Genomic DNA, 22,695 nt, shown 5'->3' with positions numbered 1-22,695 from the left:
AACAATCAAGAAATGAATGAATGATAACGATTGTTTAAAATAATTATCATTTCGACATAGAAATTTAAATTTTCAGCAATTTTTTTTTCGTTGTGCATTTGTTCAATTTAAAATAGCAAAACCAAAATATTCATTGACTTTGATTGATTGATTGATTGATGAATCATCTTTGTTTTTTTTGTTTTATTATTGAATTGATTGATTGATTTGATTATCAATTAAATTATCGATCCGAACAGGGGTAAAAAAAATCATCCAGTTTCCATAATTTTTTGTTGTTGTTGTTGCTGTTATTCACTATATAAATGTTTACGAATTTCATGGACACATCTGGAATCACAAACAAACGACCTATGGCTATGAACTGAAAACTGTACACTAATAATATTTTGACACATTTTATCGTTTATAAACAAGAAATTTTCTTTTCCTTTTTTTTCAATGCCACATCATAATTCTGATGACTCAATACAATGTTCCATGTGTAAGAGTGAAAAAAAAGATTGAATCTATTGGAAATTTGAAGCCTGAATTTTGTAGCAGATGGTGTTGTATTGAAACATTTTCATCACTTGTGCCAAGTTTTTTTTCATACTGATTTACGATTTTTAAATCATTATTTGATTAATTTAAATTATTCTAAAATGAAAAACAAAAGATGATGATGATGAAAAAAACCTGACGTTTTTCTATTTTCAATGATGAGCTTGATGATTTGTGACAATTTCTAACCAGATTTTATAATAATAAAATTCTGTTGAAACACACAGAATTTGCTTGATAGTTAAGGTTAGTATGCATGTTTTTTTCGCAACTACTATTTGTTCTCAAACTTGTCTTTAAATCAATTTTGACAGTAGGAAAAAAATGAATTGGTATTTGGAAAAAGAAAAAAAATGTGAAAAATGGAAATTTTGTCATCATTTTTATTCTTTTTTCTGTTGTTGTTGTTGTTGTTGTTATTCCATTATTTTATCGGTCCGACCAGATTCATTTATTTATTCGTTGGAATTTGAAAATATTTGGCAGTTATGCCGAAACAGCAAAAAAAATGAAATAACAACATTTAGAGAAGTAATATTTTTTTTCTTGTTTGTCACAAGAATATTCAGTAAAATTAGGTTTTAGGACCCAGACACACACACACACACACACACTCACAAAATTTAGATTTGCATAAATGCACGAACCAAAAAAAAAAATAAAAAAATATTCTCAAGAATTTTTGTTTGTATACAATTCAATTCGAATGCAATGAATCGTGTTTTTGCTTCGTCGGTTCCATTTTCAGAATAAAAGTTCAGTACAAAAATAAAACAACAACAACAACAACAATGTTAGAATGGTATTGTTGAATGAATTTCGTTTGGAATAAAAATTTTTTTGTCTTTTTTTTTGGATTGAAAATTACCCCGTTTATGACAGCTGAAACATTTATAAAATTCAAATGATGATGATGACAATTGTTCTGTCGAGCGAAATGTAATCATCATCACCATGACTTTTTGAAGAAAACAAAAAATACTTAAAAAAATTGATAAGAAAATGAAATCAAATTCCAAATTATAACCAATCAAATTGTCGTTTTTGTTGAGAGAAAAAAAAACTTCCATATTCCATTTTCATTTCTGATTTTAAAATCATTTTTGTTTCCGGATATTCATTTATTTATATTTTCTTCTATAAAATTGATTGTATTCTATCATTAGCTTCGAGAAACTTTCCAAATATTTTTGAATATCAGTGGTTGAAATTTCTTTTTTCTACAAAAACTCAAAAAGAATGATAAAACAATATAACACAGCAAATAATGATAATTTGGGTTGTAAACAAGGTTTTTTTTCCTGTTTATCAACGAAAACAAAAAAACTTTCAATGTTTATTTCGATAACGAATTCAAACACAAACACAAATTGGATTTTGTATAGTTTGTATGTATGTGGGTGTTTAGTTGAATGATGAACATGAATACAAAACCAAAAGTGAGATCTGAAGATTTAAAACGGAATCAAATACAACGTGATTCGAATTGTCACCATCACAATTGAACGAATCATCAAGAAACAAAGATCAAATGTTAAATTTTCAAGTTTCCGAATATAATAAAAAAAAAGTTTTGATGATCGGATGGAACAAAATAAGCAGCAAGCAAGCAGCTAATTTTTCAATTTTTCTGTTGTTGTTGTTGTTTTCCGTTCTTTGCATTCGATTTGCAGAATTTTTCATTTTTATTGTTCAAAGTATCTTTGTTTTCGAAATTCTTCTATTCATTTTCATTTATTTATTTCAAGGAAAAAAAGATTTTTCTTTTCGGAATCGATCGAAGAAAGAGAAGAAACAGAAAAAAAAACAGACAAACAGAAACTTTGAATTCAAAGAAAACAAAAACTACCAACATTAATTCCGCATCAAGTTTTTATATTTTTTGAATACCCCTGAATATCAATCGGAATAAAATGTTTCTGAATGGCAAATGAATTGGATGATGAGGAAAAAAACAAAAAAAAAAACAAAACAACAAACGAAAACTATTCGGCTTTGGTGAATATATTCGTAAATTAAATTCGAATCTATTTTGTTGTTGTTATTATTTCGAAAAAAAGAATCAAGAATGAAGATCAAAACCGAACACATAAGAAAAAACGGAACAAAAGTGAAACGAATAGAAAAATCAATTGAATTGTAACAATTTCCGATTTGTCGCTGACGCCATCATTATTATCATCGTCATCGATTTTAATTTTTGATCGAAGAGGATACTCTGAATTCTTATACAATTGTGTTAATCTATCAATCCGTTTCAATTCATTTTGTGTGTGTGTGTGTTTGTCTTTGGGCGTTTTTTTTCTTCAACCAAAACTATAAATTGATTGTGTAACATAAAATGATTTTTTTATCATCTTTTATATTGACCAAAAAAAATCAAAGTCCATCATTTATTTTCCAGCGGAAACAAAAAAAAACGAAAGCCATACAAATTGTAAAACGATGAACAGTTTATTGGCTTCAATCAGTATTGAAAAAAAAAATGAAAATCGATTCTTTCTGTTTGTCTCTCCTCTCGTTCTTTTTTTTCTGCTCCATTCGATTTATCAATGATAATCGTTTAAATTATTTTGTATTTTTTTTCTTCGCTAATATTAAATCCAATAAATTAAAATTGTAACGTAAATTATTTAGCTGCTGTTATAAAAATATATTAACAAGGATAATCATCATTGAATTTTTAATCACGTGCCGTTTTCTAATGATGAATCCATAGAATTTTTCATTTCTTCATTTCGAATTTCATTTTCCGTTTCCGGACTTTGTTTTTTTCTCCCTGGTTTGCTTTTGTTGTTGATGATGATGATGATGGATCATTCATTCAATTAATCTATGTTCAATTTGGTCAATTCATTCATTCATTCATTCGATCGGTCATACCAAATTCGTAGGTTCATTTGTCTTGTCATTTGGTCATGTTAATAGTTGATTGTTGGCTATTTGGGCCCGATAGTCGTCTCGTTTCTTTCGTTTTTCTCACATATACACACACAAACACAGACACATGCCAAGAATATAAAACATCGACAGATTCACACAAACATACAGAATCATTTTGTTTTGTTTTGTTCATTGATTCATTTCATTTTGATTCATTCATTCATTGAAGAAGAAAAAAAAATCGAATGGATGAATGAATTGCTGAAAAACGATTGAACCAATCGACCGAATCATATATACAAACACAAATATATTACAGACATTCACATAGTGTCTAATGTTATCTAATTGCAATTAATGAAATAAAAACCTTAAACATAAATAGTTCGAGTGATTAGACACGCGGATGCATCAAAATGAAGATCCGGACATTTTAAATGTGAAAAAAAACTAAATAAATAAGAAGAAATAACCGATTCCGGACCAGTTAGATTATGTGTCTGTCTGAATGGTGTGCGTGTGTATGTGAACGTCGCATCTTTAGCCTGATATATTAGTGATGTTAATCAGTGTCAATCGTAAATTTTTCCTATTCATTTTCATCCTTTATTTGGTTTCTTTCATCGTATGATTTTATTTTTATCTTTTTAACATTACAATCAATTCAAACTGTCCGTTTCAGAATTTGATATTGGTCATATGTGTGATTCATTTTTTCGGTTAATCAGCTATCGATTCGATAAGTTTTTTTTTGGTGTTGTTGTTGTGTGAGGATTTAGGATTTTCAGATGTCCTTTTTTTCATCTTAAGCATTTATTTGCACATCTTTTTTTCTAAGATTAACTTTATTCGAAATGATAGGATTTTTTTCTCTTTCTCTCCCTCTCCTTTTTATCAGATAAAAGGATTTTGTCATTCATTTTGGTCATTGAAAAAAAAGAAAAGAATAAAAATATTCAATATTAGATGGCCATTTAAGATAACAATCATTTAATACAATATTGGACAGGCATTCAAGTAATGGATCAATATAATTATCGGTGGAAAAAAACTGAATGAAAATACAGACATATTATTATTATTATTATGAGACAATTGAGAAATCAATAGCTAAAAACTTATATAATCCAATATTGGTGAAGAAGAAAAAAATATTGTTCACCATCCAACAAAAAAAAAAAAAATCTCATAGAAAAAAGACATTTTTAATTGCTTTCGAAGCAATTTTATCCAAAACATACAATATTTACTATAGGGACACATTTATACAATGATAATAATAATGACAAAAAAAAAGAATCATCTTTCTGTTTATGAATGTGATCGAATTTCTTTTTCTTTTTCTTTTTTTCAATCAACAATAGAAACAAACAAATAAATGAATCCTTTGGTCCAATTTGGTCACAATAGTCACAAGGGTACAATTCTATTCATCGTTATGATCTGTTTTTGCATCGGTAGTCTGTCTGTATGTGTGCATGTGTTTCAATACATGTGACAATCGAACCGGAAACAATTGTTTCGGGATTGATAGTTATTTTCTTTTCTTTGATTAAATCATCTAGAAAAAAAAATCCCCATAAAAGTCTTAATCTATGATGATGATAATGATTGTTGTGATTATGATTTTGATAATAATGACATACAATCTATTACACTATCGAGAGAAAAATAGAAAGTGGAAAATTTTCGATTATAAACTGATGATGATTCGATTCGATTTAATCCAATATTTTTTCCCCGATATTAAAATCAATTTTCATTATTATGGAAAAAAAATTTTTTTTTGGATCAAATTGAATGTTATCAATATGAGTTTTATGAGTTATAAATTATCATCATCATTATCATTAATCGATGATGAAATTATTATTGTTTTTTTCAATTTCAAATAAAAAAAACGAGATATAAATCGGTTCGAAATTTCATTGATCATTTTGGATTGTTTTTGAAATTCATTTTCGAAGAGGCAAGCAGAAAAAATAAATTGAATCGAGTTGAAAATTAAATTGATTAAGTGACGAAAATTGTGTTTGTGTGTGTGTGTGTGTTTGTGACAATGTTGAAAATGGAGAAAAAACAAAGATTGAAACTTTTATGAAATGTGTTAGGAAACGGAATGAACGGAACAACGATTCGAAATACAATTGTGTGTTAATTTATGTGTTTTGTGTGTCATGATATTTTCTAAAACAAAATGAATTAGAAAACAAAAAAAAATACCATGTTTTAATGAAAAATCTATTGTATCGATTGAAACGAATGATTCGATATTGGAGCCAAAAAAAATAACTCATCAAATTTTTTTGTTATTCAATTTTTATTCTTTCAGTGGCGGATATACATTTGAAATATTGTTCGATGATCATCAATTCAAAATGATCAATGATGATGATCATCGAATAAAATTTACATCATCCAAAATGAAAAATTTTTTTCATTTATTGAATCAAAAAAAAATATGGATCGAAACTTGCGTGATCGTGATCATGTTTTGTTTGAGGCAATTTTTTTTTCTTGATTTCTATTAATATATTATCGTCATCATCATCATTTCACATAAACATTCGACTCACATTCGTATATCATGCCGATGTTGTTGTTGTTTTTATTTTTCTAATTTGGTTTGAGATTCAATGATGATGATGATAATAAAATTTTCATAATTGAAATGTAAACAGGATCATTGATTGTTGATTGATTGATTGATCGATCGATGTCCAACAGAAAAAAATATGGATCGAGGATGTTATCATTAACAATCAAATTAATCTAGTATGATTTTTTTTGTTTTGTTTGTCGAATTCCAAACATTGAAAACATGATCAAAATGAATGAATCTCATGTCATAATGATAATGGCTAAAGCTATGATAATATGATCTTTTGGATTCATTTAAATCATCTTTTTTCATTATTATACATACATACATAGGATAGATCATTAAATTCTGATTACATTTTCAAATGACAATTTTAACATTATGAATTTTTTTTATGTATTGAGCGAAAGAAAAAGTTTTCATTCCCTCATTTTTACTATAGCTAATGTCATTCATATTTGAATCATTCTTTTCAATAATAATAATGATTTTAGTTTGATTTCATTTGAATATTTTCATTTTTGTTTTCTATTCCACAAAATATATTCCTCATTAATGGCTTCAAGCAATCATAATAATCATCATTATTGTTTTATATGTAGATGAAGAAATATCTGATTTTGATATGTGTGTGTGTGTGTTGTGCAAAAACTTTTCCAACAAAGTTTGACATTAATTACGAATGAAAATGAAAATGAAAACTATTCTCAATTTTACTCAAAACAAAAATTGAAGAAACAAAATAAAACTGAAATATTCTAATTGTTCATGTTGTTATCAGAATGAATTTTATGAAGAAGAAGAAGAAAAAATTTCTAATTCTAAATCGAATCGAATTGGAGAAAAAAAATGACATATTTTGGCATCAATTCCTTTATTTCATTAATTATTATCATTATTTCAAATAAAAAAAGTTTTTTTAAAAAAATGATCCAATCATGTTATGTAATTTGTTGTCACAATAATCTTAATGAGATTTCAAGTTCATTTTTAAAAAAATTCGACCTCTATTCGTCCTCGTTATGAATTATCAAAAATGAAAAATGAACATTTCATTTTTTTTACTGGAAAGAAATTATGAATTTTTTTTTTGTTGTTGTTGCTGGGAAAACATAAATTAAATTCATATTGAAACAATATGGCAATAGAAATATTTAAATCAGTAAATGTGAAAAAATAATCGATCATATTTTAGGGGATAGATCGAACAAATGGATAGATTGCCAATTTGTGTGTGGTTGAGAAAAATGGATTAACTTTTTTTTTCTTCATATTTTACTTTCTTCACAAATGATTATATGTAAATATGTATTACATTAGCAAATCATATTATGTGTGTATCTAATTGAAACAAGTAAAGAAACCGGAAAAATAACTGTGTATAAGTTTGAAAAGAAATGAAAAAAAAATTTGTTATTTAATATTTAGGTGGATTTGATTTTTATTCTTATTTTGAAAAATTTAAAATTTGTCATGAATAATGATAATTATAATCAAGTAAAGGAGCGGATCACGATAATGATTAGTAATTTCATGTATTGTACTGAACTTTTATATAAGATGCAGAAACAAACCAACGAAAAATGTTAAATTGTTTGACAAGTGGCAATTCAAGTTTCAATTTCAGTTATAATAATATATCTTTGGATGTTTTTTTATTTCAACAAAAAAGAAGTTTCCATTTGTTTGTTATTCACCAAACCTTTTAGTAATTTTTTTTTCACTGAAATTTTTAGATTTTTTTAAAAAAGAAACACACCCATTCAATATGTTTTCTGAAGGAAAAAATTCTGTGAAAACAATAATGATGAATGAAATGAGAATTATAGAGTGAAAATAAAATTTATCCAAAAAAAAAATTAAGAAAAATTTTATGTTGACAATTTTGACAAGTCAACAACCACATTACATCGAAATTTAGATTCGGATATACAAATCAATTTTCACCAATATAATATGACCTAAAAACCTAAAGCAAGAGAAAGAAAGAACGAGAATCAGAGAGAAAGAAAAAAAAAAATTCTGTGGCTTGTTATTCTTGTTGATTATGTTGATGTTGTTGTTGTTGTTCGATGTCAACGAGAATGATGTTATTGTTGTTGATTGCCATTATTTGATAAATATATTATATGTTTAAATGTTGTTTCAATGTTTTTTCTTTCATCTCGTTTCCAAATTGTGTCGGATTTTTCTTTCTGGTTTGGTTTGATATTAAATAATGACATTCAAACAAACAAACAAACAAATAACATCAACAAATACAACAGATATTGATATTGGAAAATTGAATTCTCAAATTCCTTATATACTTAATTTCAATAATATAAATAGATATATTGTAATAAACATAGATTTCTTATTGATCCAAAAGGAAAAAAATCTTGAAAACCAAATGGATAAATTCTTGATTCGAGTATTATTATTTTTACTGTTTTTATTATTAAAATATACACCAGAAAGAAATCTAAAATCTAGAATGATGATGATGATATTCTTTGACGTTATTGGTGATGATGATAATGATAATGATAATGACAAGCAAGATTTTTTTTTACTGATTGAACAACAACATCATTTTTTTCTTGTTTACGCGTACATATGTCTTGTATTGTATGACATTTTGATTGAAATTTAAAATGAATGTGACCTGAATTCAGTTGACTGATCGAAAATTGATTCATTGTTGAAATTTCAATCTTTTTCCTAGAGAATTTGATAATGACAATAATGATGGAATCAAATTTAATACAGACCAATGATTTTGTATGAAAAATTTGGTCAAAAGTTTTTGAAATGAAACAAAAAAAAATGAAAATTTTAAAGTGGCCGTTGTCAATTTCAATTTGGGTTTCTGATTTTCAATATTGATGATGAAGACATTTGAGACAATAAGTTTTTTTTATCATATATTTTGGTGATAAACCAAATTGATCATCCGGTCGGTTGGAACAAACATTTTCCAATCAAATTCAAACCGATTTTCTTTAGATGATTCAATTATACGTTGGAGGATTTCTCTACATTCAGGCAACAACAAAAAAAACAACGATGATGACAAGACCAATTGAATGAGAAAATCATCATTGTGAAAATTGAATTTGATTCAATTTTACGTTCATCATGGATGAGAAAAGAGAAAAAAAAATTACGATAATAAATATTTTCATCATTTCATCGATTGATTCAAGTGTGTGCGTGTGTGTCCAAGCAATAACCATTCAACTGTCTTGTCATCTTTCAAACAAATATCCGGTATGAGAGAAAAAAAATTATAATTCCTTATTCCAATAATGTCAACAGCAATCTTTTTATCTATATGTATGAAAAGAAAAGAATCTTCGGAATCCAATCAGTTCAAAAAAAACAAAATTCTTGGAATCCGTAATAATAATAAAATACAAATATAAAATGGACAAACAGAATAAAATGTGTACCTACAAAAAAAAAAAACAACAACAACAAAAAAAATATGGTTACAATCTTGATTTGGGACTATAGCAATAACCATTGATTGAACTAAAATACATGCACAATTCAATTGTCTTTTTTAGACTTTCAAAAAAAAAAAAATTCTTATCATTATTTCAAGAATTTATTGTTGTTATTTTTTTCTCTTCGTTATTCTTATTATCATTTTGTTTTTTCCGTGTGTGTGTGTGTTGCTGTGTTAGGGGCCAATCTCATTTCTATTCCAAAATGATTATTTGAATTTGAATTTTTTGTTTTGTTTTTCGATGCCGAAAACAATTTTTTTGTTTTGTTTTTGTTTTAAAACTAATTTTGCCATCTTTATTGTCTTTGCTAGTTCTTTATATTACATGCAATAAACACAGTATGAAATGTCGACAAAGTTAGGATTCAGTTTCCATGAGATCTGATTCAACGGTAAATAGTGGACAATGACAATATATGTAACATTTGTATTATCATTTAATCAATTTTTTCTACTTGTTTTATTTTTGTTCCTATTTTGAAAGAATAGTGATACTTTTAACTTGCAGAAAACATTTAGCAATCAATTTTTTTTACTATATTTTTCATTTTCGTCTTGAAGATTTCAAGTGAAATTATTTTTGAAACACTTTTTCACATTTACACAACAAACATAGATTTTGACCAATGATATTGAGCAAAAAAAAACAAAGAAAAACAATTCATTCTCAACTTTTCGATTAATTTTTTTCTTGTTCCTAAGGAATAGAATTCAACTTAACTAAAAAGCTTACTTATGATGGCAATATAAGTATGGAACATTCTGGAAACAAATTGAAAATGGATTTTTTTTGCTATTTTCTAATGGAGAGAAAAAAAAATCATAAAGTTTTCAATTTTTTCACACACAAACACTAAGTCCGAACATTTGACCGATTGATCATAATAATTTGAAATTTATGTTTTGGAAACACAAAACATGATTTTCATCCATAAAACAATAGCGACATATACTCTCTCGACATTATTTTGGTAGTTTTTATATCATCAAATCATATTAACAATAATATGGATTAAATGTATGAATGACCAATGCAGTAATTTTCATTTTTCTTTTTCACACATTCTGAATCGTATTTTGGTTGATCAAAATGTATTATATACAAATAATCATTATTTGAAAATAAAAAATAATTTTTTCCATTCTGTCAAGTCATGATATATGATAATATTTGGTCATTCAAATTTACAGTCGAATTATTTTGAATTTTACAATTAAATTCTAAACAATAATTGCTTCTGACCAGATTGGCATTCGAATTCGAATTCGGAATTACAACAATTGAGAATATAAAGCTAATTTCAAACAACAACAAACATATTAATTCGAAAATGAGAAAATATTCAATTTAATTTTATGGAATTTTTAGCACTTTGCTGTCAAGTCCACAAAATACTGAAAAGAAAACCAAAATTCCAATCAAAGGATAATGATCATCATGATAATGATGATATGCGTCCATTGAATTCTTTGATTTCCTGTGTTAAAATTCCAAGCTTTTTTCTAATTGAATTCTATATGTAATTGATTTAAATTCCAAATTTTTTGGAACAACATAATGATTTGATAATAGTGATGAGCATTGTTATTTCAATGTTTGTCATGATGGAAAATAATTCAATCATTATTAACATTAGAATATTTGTATAACACATCGATTTAAAAGTTAATGATTTTTAATTATTTAAACCTTTTTTGGTTCTCCAATTTTCAGTGATTTTAAGAGTTTTGATTAGAATTGTTTTATTTAATGAATTTAATTTATTTATCATATTGTTGAAATAATTGTTGCCATTGTGATAAATCTTGGTCAATACTTTGAAGTGTTTTCCCTAAAGATTTTGTGCTTGGTAATGAATTAAATGATGTTTTTAATTCTTCACCCAAAGTCCCCAAATTTCGCGAATAATCTGTTATTAGTTTATGAATCCTATCTCTTTCAACCAATGGTATTGTTGGCTTATCAGCTACCACTTTTATTTCAAAATCTTTAAATTTTATCATTTTATTTGTTACAGGTTGTTGTTTGGCTTTGGTATTTAAAAGTTGAGATCTAAAATGATGTGTGTATATATTAAGTCAGAAAAATGTCAAATAAAAAACAAAATTTTTCAGAAATTACACTTACACATTACGATTTATTCGATATAAAATTAATGAACAGATAATAATAGCAACAGTAATTACTGCGAATGCAATACCAATATAAATTTTTCTTTCTGTCGTCAACCAACATGAAAGACTTCCAGGAGTTGAACCAACACGATTGCATATTGGTGTAAATGTTTCTAGTGTGTTTGATTTCAATTTTTTCGAATATTCTTGATTACATTCGACTGCTGCATTAAATTCACAATCCAACGTACTCCAAACGAAACAGCAAAAATCTTTCGTTTCATAAAACTTGTTTTTGTTTCAAAAGAAAAGGGTTAATTTGTTTATAATTTTATAATCATCACATGCAACTTACATAATGATCAATATTAATTTCCCATTCATGTTGCGAAACTATTTCACATCTATAAAATTGATTTCTAATTGATTCACTGCAATTCGATGAATTTGGTATACCATAAACGGATTTATATGGAAAACGTATGATTAACCATTCGGTTTCCTTATTACCATGCACTTTTATTGATTTAACATTATCGATAAAAGGAATGATAACAATTATCATAAACTTTGAATATAGTTGATAATCCATAAAGAACAATTCAAACAAAAAAAATTGAGAAAAGTTGATCGAATTTATCAAAAAATTCAGACCATTGTTGTTTTCAAACAAAAATATTCGATTAAACATTAAACATGATTATTATCGCTTTAACATTCGTTAACATCATTAAAATTTTGAAATCTAATAAAAAAAATAACAATTTATGAGTCGAAATTCACATAATAATTGATGAATTGAATCGGAAAAATCGATGAGAAAAAAAATTCCATATTTTCCAAAATAAATCCGAAATTTCAAAAATCGAATAAATGAATAATGGAATTTACCGAATTCACCAAATCCGAATAAACAAGAACAAAACAAAAAACGAAATTCTTCAATTCCAAGAATTCATTCATCATTCGTAACATCGATCTTTGGATCAACAACAATAATAATGATAATAATAACGACAGCCGAAATAAGTTGACTTGAAAAAAAAGATTCAAATCGAATTCAATGAATTTTTTTTCAAACAAATAAATATATCCGCAATCGATCTGAAAAGATCATATTGAAATGAAATGAGAATAATAAATTTGATAAAAAAAACCCGAAGAAGATTTCAAGAAAATGAAAATAATTCCCTGAAGAAGATGATGAAGAGAAAAAAAAAGAAATGTCGATATTTTTCGATTTGATTCTTTTTTTGTTTTGTTTTGTTTGATGCCTTCATCATCATCTTCTTTTTGGATCAGTTTCTTTTCTTTTCTTTTCTATTTCTGTCGATTATTTTGATCATAAAAATGAAAATTTCTCATATGGATGATGATGATGGTGTCATACAATCATCATCATCATCATGATGAAAATATGGATTCAAGCAAAAACAAAACAAAAATTCATTCATATTTCTAACAATTTTCTACATTATATTCTTCTTCTAATCATCTGACTTAGTTTGATAATGTAATAAATAATTCTATCGAAAATCGAAATAAATCGTGCCATGGATAACAAACAAACAAAATAGGCAAACAAACTAGGGAAAATTATTCTACACTTTTTTTATTTGCTCGTCCCAAAAAAAACGAACCGCATCTAGAATTTTGATAGAAAAAAAACAATACACTGCTATGAAATCAGTCAATTTTTCTTTTGCTTACGAGAATTCTTACTCGAATTCAATGAAAATCAAAATGAAAAGAAGAAAAAAAATGAAAACAACAATAACAATGACAGATTAGATTAAAGCTCAATCGAAAAAAATGGAGAAAAATTTATATATCAGGAATCCCCATATGGATCCGGATATTTTTTTTCATAAATATGTTTAGATATCGGATTTTTCATTCAGGATCTGATCGTCGCTTCCAATATTGAACGAATTCAAAAAAGAAGAACATAATTGACATCTGACTGACTTGCTAGCTTGCGTTTGGTTTGGTTAGCACCATCATTCGCTCCAAATAGACGCCCGAATAGAATTTTATCGTCCAAAAATCGAATCAAATAAACTGAAAAATTACGAAGAAAAAAAATTCCAAAACCTACTATCATTCTGAAAAGAAAAGAGACAACAACAACAACAAACAAACAAAAAAAAAACAAAATTGAAAAAGTCAAACACACATCATTCCTGAATGAAATTTCCAACTGGATGATAAAAAAAATTCCTCTGATATGTATTGAATCATTGATAATTTTCATTGTAAAATCATTGATGAAAAAAAAGAACAAAAATTTTTTAAAAATTCGAATCACGAAATGCCACCACGAGAGTGAGAATGTTTATTGAAAGATTGACTTTAAATGGAAACGAGAAAAAAAATATATGAAATAATAAATGAATCTAGCTAAATTAAAAAAAAACAACAACAACAGTGACAATGATGATAAGCTTTGACGAATATTTTGATGAACAAACGATTTAAAATTGTTGGAATTTTGGCTATGGTTATGTGTGTCTAAAAATATAAATCGAATATATTTATAGAATGAATGATGATGATGATGATGATGATGATGAACTTATGGATGGTCAACGACCATACAATCATTTTTCATTACATTCCATTGATCAAACTATGCAGTAAAAATTGGAAAAAATGAAAAAACTGAATTTTAAATTTTTTTTGAAATCGATGAAAAATTTTTGATTCTGTACTGATATTGGCTTTGATCATCAGATGATGAAAACCAGATATAATGATTATTATTCGAAATATTTCATCACAAACATACACGCATCTGGATGTTTTATATTCTCTGGTTGAAATTCTGTGTGTGTGTTTCTGTAGACCGAATGTGATTCTTTCTATAGAAAAATAGTTGCTTATTTTTTCATTTTTTTCTTTATGAAATATGTTTATAACTTTAACAGAATAAACATACAGATCGTATCCAAGGAACAAAAAAAAAATTATGAATTACATAACACACACACACACACATGATGACGAAATATGAAATGAATAAAATTCAATATATCTTTGGAAAAAAAATGACAGCTTGAAATCAATCTACTTCAACATCAATATCGTATGTCGTGAAACCTGAATTTTTGTTTTTGTTCAAATGAATGAAAAACAATATTGACATTTTATACGATGATCAAATGGCGACATTAGTTGTGTTGTTCAAAACATGAAAAAAAACCAAAAAAATAGACCAACCATCTGGATTTCAAGTCAAAATATCTCAATAATATATCTCATCATAATATCGGAAACAATATTATCAGGAACTGATCTGGGTTTGAATTTTTAATTTTAAAATAAAAAAAAAAAAATAGGTTATATCAAAAATGAGTTTTTGTACGAAAATTATACACACACATTTTTCAAACAAAAATATACAGTGCAAAAATTTGATAACGGAAAATCAAATTAAAAATTAATAACGATAAAAGCTTCACATATTGGATAACTTGGTATCCGGTCTTTTTCATCATGATCATCATCATGATCGTCACCGTCATCATCTAAAATCTATGATGAAGAGATGATTTTTCCTGCTACGGATATTATTATTTCTAATAAAATAATAAAATGCCTTCAATTTTTGTGCACACAGCAGGAATCGATTCAAAATCCTACCAAACTAATGAAACAAAATTGGAATTTTTTTTCTTCTTTTCTTAAAATCATTATCGAATATGGTTATGATGAGAATTCTGTGGTAAAATTCTAAAAAATACTTAGTTTTTTCCTATATGATGTGGTCAGAATATTCAGATCAATATGGAACAAAAAATCTAATCGATGGTTAAAGCTTTTTTTACCCCAATTTAATCATTTAATCCTTGGATTGAAGTAAAAATATTAGCCTGGTTTAGTTTTTTAACTGATCATCAAAAAGATCGTGCCATCATTTATCATTCAAGATCATGATGATCATGATTGTCATCGTCATCATCGTTTTTTATGATGATATTTTCGAATATGATTGAACGACTGAATAGGATGAATAAAAAAGGTTCAAGACACACACACACTTTAGGGATGAAGAGTAGATTAATTATGATTATTTTCCATAAGATTTTGGGGTAATTTTTCAACATCATCATCATCATCATCGTCGACATTCATTGATGTCAATTTTTTCCAAATATTTCCATAATAATATTACAATTTTTCATCATCATTTCAAATATTCTGTAATATTGATGGAATTATTTGGTCAGGAAAAAAATGATGTGGCCAAAAAAATATGAATTTGCTAGTCGTATCTCGAGTATACCATGATTTTGATTGATTGATCGATTCTATCAATATCGTTCTACTATATTCATATATTCTCTCGTAAAGTTATGAATTCATGACAAAAAAAACTACAGTGAAATGTATTTTTGAAATTGTCCAATGTGTTTGTTTTGGGTTGTCAATGTTTTTTTTATTCATCAATTTGATTCGCTTTCAATTTTTTATTATTATGATATGATTCATTTCGATAATGTGAATACTGTGATTCAATTTCATGATAAAATTGAAATATTAATCAATTTTATTATTATTATTATGATTGCCTATGTGTTTCATTCAATCATCATAATAATTGAAATGGATAGAGAATAAATTTCGATCAACATTGATTGTGGTTTTGAAGAATAGGGAGAGAGAGAGAATAAAAAAAACATGAATTATGTAAATGGGATGCTCATTTGAATGTGAATAAACAATATACATGAATGAATAGAATCGATGTGGTCAGTCTATATGGTAATTCAATGGTTGTTTCAAGTTTTCGAAAACAAAGCAAAAAAAAATTGAACACTATCTTCTTCAAGATAGTGACAACTACGAACGAACAAAAAAAATGTCAAACTAAAAAAAACATTTTAGTGACATTCAATTTTTCTTATTATTATTACTTTTATTCCTCACTCTATTTTGATCCATCAATTTGACAATTTTTACTGGAAGAACACTTTGTTTTTTTCTGTATGTCTTTGAGTTTGAGTTCATTTTTTTTAGTTCAGAGAGAATGGAAAAAAATATAATCATCATAATCATAAAGAATAGAAACAAATTGAAAAAAGATGGCCACATTTATTTTTGAACAAAAAACAAAGAAAAAAACGACATTGGACAATTGTATAGCAACGATTCTTCCCAACACAAAGTATACGTGAACTTTTGATCGATCCACAATCAATTCATTGGGTCTTTTTTAAAAAAAAATGGACATTCTAAGACAATCAACAAAAAAGAAAATGAAATTGAAGTCAAACAAAAAATAAATGAACAATGACAACGAAGAATTCATGACATAATAATGTGTAGAAGAATGATAGATAGAAAGTGAAATTTTTTCATTTTGAAATAGACTAAAATAGAAAGTATTTGTTTTTATTCTACAAATTTTAACTATCATCATAAGAATTCGAGACGATATTCGAAACATTAAAATGTTAGCCAATCAAAATTGAATGGAAAAAAATGACGATTTAAAACAATTGAATTTGATGACGATCATCAACCAACGATGAATGAACACAGAAAAAATAATGACAAAATGTCTTTGTTTTAAAAATGTTTTGCAGAAAAAAAAACATAACTTAGATATCAAAATGTACGTTGTTTCTGTTTTTTTTATCTTTATGTTTTTTTTCACTCTCCTTTAGATTTTGTTTCTGGTATCGCAGTTCGCGTGTCAAGAATTTTAAAATCTTATAACCCACCCATCCAATAGTATTTTCCACGCTTCATAAATAAGCTAAATTTTTTGTTTTGTTTAGGGAAACCAAATTCTGTTCTTACACAATAGCCATAGAATCATTATTTGCCATTATTTTTTTACAGAATATATCTTTCGATTCATTTTGATATAAGCAAAATTTCTTTTCTTATTTTTGTTGTTTTCCAGTTTCTTTAGGGTTCGATACTTGACATTAAAGTTATTAAATAAGCAAGTGTGTGTGTATATATTTTGGGATTCAAACTCAATAAGCTACAATAACCATTCGAATTATTGAACAGCGCAAAAAAACAAAACAAAAATTCAGTTAAATTGGTCATATAAAACTTGGACGAATAAAAATCATTATCCATTCGAAGGTTATGATGGCCATTATTATTATTAGCATCATTTTCATCAATGAGAATGAAAACAAAAAAAAACTGGCTAGCAATTTTCCCAAACTAACGGTGTTCCCGTGCGTGTGTGTATGTGATCCATTGTAATCATTGAATTTTTTGTTTTGACTGTCTTTGTTTTTTTCATTTCAAATGAAATATAAAACTTTTCTGAATTGTTGTTGTTGTTGCTATCAATATAAACTTGTAACAACATGCATATGAATGCATTCAGAAACCAGAAAAAAAACAAAATATTTCAATGGACCTTTGAGACTAAATCATCGTCATCATCAACATAATCGATGAACACCAAACACGTAGGGATTTTTTTGTTTTTGTTTTTTACATTTGTTTTTCCATCAATGCAATATCCATTTCATTTATTGATATCATCATCATCATCATAAGATGATGAGGATTCAGATATGTGATCCACGTTGAATATTTAGAAATGGTTGTTTTTTATTCTTTTGCCTTTATAATATAAGTTTGAATAGAATGTTTTATGAAATATCGAATGATGATGATGATAGGTTTTTCACGTGTCCATACATTTTGATGAGTGATACATTTTTCCATTTCACAATTTTTTTTATATTGTTGTTGTTGTTATTTTTCTTCAAAGATTCTTTATTTTGTTTTTTTTATTCTCTCCAGTATATTCTCTTATGTTCTAAATTATGCTCGATATTTTAATGGGACAATTTAGTCGTTCCAGATGAATGAATGAATGAATCATTTGTGTATGTGACGATTTGATTTGATTGTCATTTTTGATCACTGGAATTACATCAAGAAAATCAAGATTCATTTTCTCATTTATATTTTTTTTCTATGGGCTGTATTAAATAGCTTGAGTGTGTGTGTGTATGCGTCCATAAGAATTGAAGTTACAAAAGAAAAATGTTTTATGGTTTTAATGTTTCATTGTTTTGTTTTTTTTCATTTTCAGTTATTGTTTTCAAGTTGGGTTGATGATTCATTCAAATGAATTTCTTCACATTTCAACACGTTTGTTCTCATTCTTGAAAGTGAAATTAATTTGGTGAATTTTTTTATTTTCTGGTCGCAATATTTTTTATTTTTTGATTCATTCATTTTAAACTGTTCAACACAATGAATGAGTTTTTCTGGTTTTTTATTGCTATTTTTTTTATCGGCATAATGATGTCATGTACGAATTTTTAATTCGGAATTTATATGATGAATGAAATTCTGTTTAGAATGAAAAATTTGTCAAAAATAAAATAGGTTTTTTATTTTTTTGCTTAGGTTAACAAAGTATGAACAAAAACCTGGTCACATAATGATGAAATTTTCAATGATTTTTACAATTTGTTTTGTTTTCGTTCATCTTAAAATAATAGAATCTTGTTTCCATTTCATTATATTATTGAGCTTAAATCACGTACGAATCGGTGTTGATGATGATGATTTGTATGCAGTCGTTTAGTTGATATGGTATTTTTTATGCATTCATTTTTCAAGTCAATGACATCTCGAATGTGTCGATGAAAAGTGATTTAATTTTTTTTGTTGTTATCTTAATCACAAATGGCACAAATAGCAATGGAGAAAAATTGGTCGATTTTCCTTTGCAAGAATTTTCTGTATTTTTGGAATAAAAATGAGTTAGGAGAAAAAAATTATGCAAAATAATAAGAAAACAAACCAAACGTTAGAGCCAAGGAAAAAAAGATGGAAAAATCATTTCAACAAAGAATTCGGTAGGCAAAAAAAATGCAAATCAAGGCAATTAAATGTTCGTTATTGCGCGTTGTGTATTACCCGAAGAAAAATTTTTCAAACTTTTTTTATCAATGTTTTGGAACAACTTGTTTTGAGCTGCTGCTGTTGTTGAAATTGTTTTGTTGTTTTTCTTATTGCTTATCTTTGTTTGATGAGAATATTCTTCATCGACATCATCGTCGTATGAGTAAGGTCGAATTGAATAGAAAAAGTGAAAACAACAACGGGATAAACAATTTGTGCTGTTGTGTTTATATATGATGATGAAGTAGGTTACTCCTCGGGTGATTTTCTTTTCCTTGTGATTTTGTCGTTGTTGTTTTGAATGTCGAAATTGATGTATGAAGAATAAAATAGAAAACGAAAAAAATAACAATACATCTCAATCTCATCATTTGAATAGGAAAATCCCAGAACAATTGCTCATTATTATTTCCAATTGACAAAGAATGAAATGAGATTGAAAATCTTATTCTTGCTGTTAAAGAAAAGAAATGTACCACTTGACGACAAGAACTCTTGTTTGCTTGTTTTGGTTGGTTTAGTTGTTTGTTGTTGTTAGTTATTACCAGAAATGTCCATTGGGCCATTTACATTTTCATTATTTTTCATCATCATCATCATCATCATAGTCTTATTTTTATTCTCATTTGAATAAATGTTATTATCGTTAACGATTATGATGATAATGATAATGATAATATTGTTGTTGTTTCCTGTATTTGGTTGATGAAAACATCTGAATCAGCAGCATTTATTCATGTATAATCATAGAAATAATAAAATAAAAATATAAAAAACTTTTAGTTCGTATACAATACACCAATTCGTAAACAATAATAAATAATTCGAATCAAAAAAAAGAATTTCAGACAAAGTTTGTGATAATCAGACTTGAAAAAGAACCTAATAACCTATTTCGACTTTATTGGTTGTCGACGAACACAATAGTCATATGTGTTCAATAAGGAATATTCTGTTATCATTTTTTCTTTATAACTAATCATGATGGAAATCGTTTTCAAGAAACTGAAACAAGAACGAACAAAATTAAAATCATTCACAAACGAATGGACATGAATTGGATAGAATAAAAAAAGAAAAACAAATCCGATTTGAATTGATTGCTAATGATGTTTTGATGTTTTTTATCAATTTCTCAATTTGATTGAAATAACGAAATAGAAAAGAAAAATGCTGGCCATCGTTGATGATCAAACGATGAATATAATCAAACTGATTGAATTGATGAACTCTCATTTGTTTTGTTTTTGTTTTGTTCCATTTTACTCATCTCATCTAATCAAGATGTTGATGACTATATTTCTTTGAGTGGAAAACAAAATCAGTTTTATACTGAAGATATTTTCGATTTTCTTCGTGAAAACTATCATGATGATGATGATAATTGATTAAGATGAAAAAAAATCAAACGAAGGACGACACATCCAATCAAGTATGCATGTTTTTTTTGTTCTTTCGTTAAATTTCTATTACTTCTTTTTTCATCTATTTCGTCCAAATTTATAGATTGGATCATTCAAATCAATCAATCACTTTTGTGCGAAGTTTATCAAAATCAACTTTCAATGTTCAATTAGGCCATGATTTGTGATGATGAAATCTAGAATTTTAATATTATCTCCATAAATGGTTCCAAATTGATGATGAAATTGAAAACATTATTTCCAATAGATTTTTATTATTTGTGAATACAAAATGCATTGATTATGCTTCAATAAATAAAATTTGTTACAATTCGTTTTCGGGTAATTTAACTTTTGTTCATGTTATGGAACATGATCCAAAAAAAAGTTAATTAAATCTTTTGTCCAAAAAATGCAATCATTGTTTTTTAGGGCAACATTTTTTCCTACGTTTTTTTTCGGAACGCACGATCCAACATGTGAACAAGAAAAGATAGAGTTAACCCAGAAGAAAAAATAAAGGATTGATGGCCAAACAAATTCAAACTGAATTTTCCAAGAAGAAAAATCCTATCATCAATCTTAAAGACATTCTAAGTAAATGTATACGAATAATGAGCAGGATTAGATAATTCTAAGATGTGAATAGCAGAATACAAAAAATAAAAATAAAAACTAAAATAAACTATGGAAAATGGGAATTTGTCAAAGAATAAAAATGGTCACACAAGGTTTTTTCTCTTCAGAAAGGATTCTTTGTGACATTTTTGTTTCAAAATGAAAAATATTCGGTTCGTTGATTTTATTCCGAATATAATTTGCTCAATAATTAATTAAGATCTTTCCTATGGCCATCCAATCTATTTTTATCTCTAGAGTCCTTTTTTTTCTTCATTGCGCTTCAATTCATTTCCATTCACCTTCTAATCTTTTCACCGGAAACTAAATAACTGATTTGAAATGAAAATTCATTCGAATTTCAAATCTATGTTGTTACTTGATTGAATTCAAATCATTGCCAAATCCTATTGATAATCGACAAATGATTCATTTTACTTAACAAACTTAATTTAAACGTGTCATGAATAATGAAAAAAAAATCAGTGATTTGGATCGATCCAAATTTGAATATTCTTTTTTTTTGTTGTTTCTTTTTATTATTTCAATTCCGTTTTTATTTTATCATTGTTATGTTGATGTTGACACATAGATCGATCATGTGTGTGTGTGTGTGTGTTATCAGTTGTCAATACAGAGTATATATTTGAATTATATAATCTAAATTAAAATAAAACACAACCAAAAAGAATAAAAGCCAATTTTCAATAGTAATACTTCAATTCGTTAATTGAGTCATAAACATTTTTGATTGTCTTTAGTGTTTCAATGTAATCAATGAGTATCAGATTCAAATCCAATGAATGGATCCAATGGATGGATGAATGGATTCATTGAGTTCATTCAGCCATTCATCGATTGTTTTTTGTTGAGATTTCAGGGTCGACATCCAAACAAAAAAAAACAATGTGTACCAAACAATTCAATTGACAAAGTCAAAAAAAAAAACGAAAGTGCATAAGATTTACTCTGTGTTTTGTTTGTTTGTACTTCTTGCCGTATGTCACAACAAAGTTTAGTGTTAGTGTCGTATCGGGATGATAATGATGATTATAGTATTTGGATGTCAAATAACTTTTGGCCAAATAATATTAACAAGTGAAAAATAAATTTGCTCAATTCAAAGTTATTTATCCAACAGA

The 22,695-nt window shown here is 26.7% G+C and overlaps 1 protein-coding gene and 1 long non-coding RNA gene across 2 annotated transcripts; both read right to left on the bottom strand.

Annotated features, from left to right (window-relative positions):
* Positions 1-11,217: 11,217 nt before the first annotated feature.
* Positions 11,218-12,244, bottom strand: LOC113797995 (uncharacterized). Its single transcript, XM_027348471.2, has 3 exons — positions 11,992-12,244; positions 11,650-11,924; positions 11,218-11,574 (listed from the first exon to the last, which is right to left on the bottom strand). The coding sequence occupies exons 1-3, from the start codon at positions 12,226-12,228 to the stop codon at positions 11,283-11,285; spliced, it is 804 nt and encodes a 267-aa protein (XP_027204272.2). The 5' UTR covers positions 12,229-12,244; the 3' UTR covers positions 11,218-11,282.
* Positions 12,245-18,027: 5,783 nt separating this feature from the next.
* LOC142644833 (uncharacterized) lies at positions 18,028-20,393 on the bottom strand. Its single transcript, XR_012846001.1, has 3 exons — positions 19,432-20,393; positions 19,055-19,367; positions 18,028-18,974 (listed from the first exon to the last, which is right to left on the bottom strand). It is a non-coding gene; the product is annotated as an uncharacterized LOC142644833 (long non-coding RNA).
* Positions 20,394-22,695: the final 2,302 nt, after the last annotated feature.

Source organism: Dermatophagoides pteronyssinus, unplaced genomic scaffold (genome assembly GCF_027571235.1).
Source record: "Dermatophagoides pteronyssinus isolate colony J.1.1.1.1 unplaced genomic scaffold, Derpt_VIB-CSIC_2022.12 sq0003, whole genome shotgun sequence".
Lineage (NCBI taxonomy): Eukaryota > Metazoa > Arthropoda > Arachnida > Sarcoptiformes > Pyroglyphidae > Dermatophagoides > Dermatophagoides pteronyssinus.
This window is presented reverse-complemented; position numbering and strand designations above follow the sequence as displayed.

Coding starts and splice junctions, on each gene's coding strand:
- LOC113797995 (XM_027348471.2), bottom strand. CDS start 12,228: ATGGATTATCAACTATATTCAAAGTTTATGATAATTGTTATCATTCCT. Junction 11,925..11,991: donor AAATTAATATTGATCATTAT/GTAAGTTGCATG, acceptor AACAAAAACAAG/TTTTATGAAACGAAAGATTT. Junction 11,575..11,649: donor TATCGAATAAATCGTAATGT/GTAAGTGTAATT, acceptor ACATCATTTTAG/ATCTCAACTTTTAAATACCA.